Below are 2,510 nucleotides of genomic sequence, written 5' to 3'. Positions count from 1 at the left end.
CTTCCTGTTAAAAGGGAGTTTTTCCTTCCCACTGTTGCCAAAGTGCTTGCTCATAGGGGGTCATATGATTGTTGGGTTTTTCTCTGTATCTACGAAGCGCCTTGAGGCGACTTATGTTGTGATTTGGCGCTATATAAATAAAATTGAATTGAATTGAATTGAATGTGGTTAGATGTTCCAAAGCAATAATTTAAGCCACTGAAACTGTATCTATAATAAAATGTTTATTTTTCAAACGATTGATCGTGGTGATTGATTCTGACATCAGATGAATATTTAAATGATCCTCGGACTCGGCCCCATCGATCAGTTTAAACCATATCACTGACATCACTGTCTTTTAGCTGCTTTGCTTTGGTCCGCTCTGAGCACGTGCAGACTCCTTAGGCTGAACCAGGACTGGAGCAGCAGCAGGACTGGGACCAGGACCCAGACTCCATTAAATAAGACCAGGTAGACCCACAGGTAGAGCAAGGAGGATGTGTTCAGGTGAGGGCTGCCCATCAGCCAATCGGGACAGAAGGTCATCCAGCCGCCGTATAGCTCGCACACACTCAGAGCGATCTGCAGGAAGTGTCTGACAGATTGGTTCACCATTAACATCAGTACCAAGCAGTACCAGCAACACAGTAACTGCAGTACAGGAAGTGTTACCTGTAGTACTTGTCCTTCAGTACTGCGTGTATAAGCAGGAGAGCTAGCAGCGAGTCGAGGATGACGGTCAGGATCTCGATGGAGACGATCGTCGGATCAGAAACCAGCCAGCGACTGTCGGCTTTCCCGTACTCCTTCCCTACAGGTAAGACAGGTGAGAAGAAGTCAAACATCCCAAATGACGTACCAAATAGTGTGTTTTTACAGTATCTGTGAGTAAAAGTACTTCATTACTTTGTTCTCATACTGGACTTCAGATCAAACTAACACTGCCTGGAAATACTGCAGTGTATTTACAAAATACTCACAGAGCTCAGCCAGTGGCCCTTCAGAAGCCTCCACTGTCCCAACCAGAGACATGTAAACAAACGGACCTTCCTAAAAAAACAAAAATCAGAGACATGGAAACAAATGGATCTTCCTAAAAACCTTTAGGTTTAGAATAAAAAATAAACAAGAATAAACAAAAACTAAGTGTTTATGAAATAAGTCTAATTTTGAAGATGAGCTGAAACTTGAATAACGTTTTTTGTCACCATGATGAAGATGGGAATAACTAAGAATAAAGCACCGCCTACCAGCGTCAGATGGACAATGACATCATAAAAGAGCCACAGCAAGATCCACCAGTTCTGTGTAGAGCTCCGCCCACAATACCTGCGTGTTAGCAGGACAGCTGCCAACAGCTGGCCACTGCATGCTAACAGAGACAAGACGGAGACCAGAGAGAGGCCAGGAGGCGCCGATGAGGCCATCTGCAACCACAGAAGAAAAAGGAAGAGAAGGAACAGCATATAGAAGAGGTACCAGTACTACAGACTGTACTTCAAATATGCCACAGTAAAATTATTTTAGGATTAGTGTAGTAATATTGCAGAAATGCTGTATGCAGTCGTTCTGTGTAGGCTCACCACTACTCTGTGTGAAAATGGACGTCTCAGGCTCCGCCCCCTGGCATTCCCTATTGAACTGCTGTTTCTAAATCCCGCCCCACACTCTCCCATTCACTGGTGAGGAGAACACTCCACTCCCTGTTCCCGCCTCCTCTCTCACAAACGGCTGAGGTCAAAGGTCAGCAGCAGATGAACATCATGTTTATCTTAAGCTAAACGTTAACATTTATTCTGACCACAGAGGAAGAAAATGAGGAGCTCAGTGTTTAAAACAAGCAAACAAACAAACAGGGGAATAAAACCCAAATCTCATTAAAAAAATACAAACAGTACTTCAGCAGTTCTTTGGTACATCCAATTAAATTTTATTGATATAGCGCCAAATCACAACAACAGTCGCCTCAAGGCGCTTTATATTGTACAGTAGATAAAAGCCCAACAATCATATGAACCCCTATGCGCAGCGGTGGGTTTTTTTCTGTTCTCAAACTGATCTCCCTGTTGGAGCGCAGTCTGGGGGGAGTTCTTTTTTTCCTCATTGTCTTTCCTGATGTTTTGTATTTTCAATTGTTCGGTTCTGGGTCGCTGCTCGTGCGGCTGACCGGCCAGTTACGTAGCCTGACCTGTCTCCCCAATATGATGTTTGTGTATTGTATGTACGGTCGGCAAGGTCAGTATCTCAATTGCCCCTCGGGGATAAATAAAGTCTTCTGAATCTGAATCTGAATGAGCAAGCACTTTGGCAACAGTGGGAAGGAAAAACTCCCTTTTAACAGGAAGAAACCTCCGCCAGAACCAGGCTCAGGGAGGGGCGGGGCCATCTGCTGTGATTGGTTGGGTTGAGAGAAGGAAAACAGAATAGGGCTTCGGAGCGTGATGTCACGGGGGTGGGCGTGGAAAGGATTTTGGCCCGATTCACCATTTTGGGGGTCTAAGCTAGGAGCGATAGCATAGCCATGGTTC

General features: G+C 44.9%; 2 protein-coding genes across 3 annotated transcripts in view; both read right to left on the bottom strand.

The window, feature by feature from the left end:
• vps16 (VPS16 core subunit of CORVET and HOPS complexes) overlaps positions 1-2,510 on the bottom strand; it is a 16,522-nt gene that overhangs the window by 7,384 nt on the left and 6,628 nt on the right. The window lies entirely within an intron of this gene.
• ebpl (EBP like) lies at positions 223-1,598 on the bottom strand. The gene is made up of 5 exons (XM_005735008.1): positions 1,566-1,598; positions 1,233-1,409; positions 963-1,032; positions 655-793; positions 223-577 (listed from the first exon to the last, which is right to left on the bottom strand). Exons 2-5 carry the CDS (start codon positions 1,407-1,409, stop codon positions 331-333), a joined length of 633 nt encoding a protein of 210 aa, XP_005735065.1. The 5' UTR covers positions 1,566-1,598; the 3' UTR covers positions 223-330.

This window comes from Pundamilia nyererei, unplaced genomic scaffold (assembly GCF_000239375.1).
Source record: "Pundamilia nyererei isolate P.nyererei 1_Seehausen unplaced genomic scaffold, PunNye1.0 scaffold00061, whole genome shotgun sequence".
NCBI lineage: Eukaryota > Metazoa > Chordata > Actinopteri > Cichliformes > Cichlidae > Pundamilia > Pundamilia nyererei.
The sequence above is the reverse complement of the archived record's forward strand: the minus strand, read 5'-3'. Positions and strand labels throughout refer to the sequence as shown.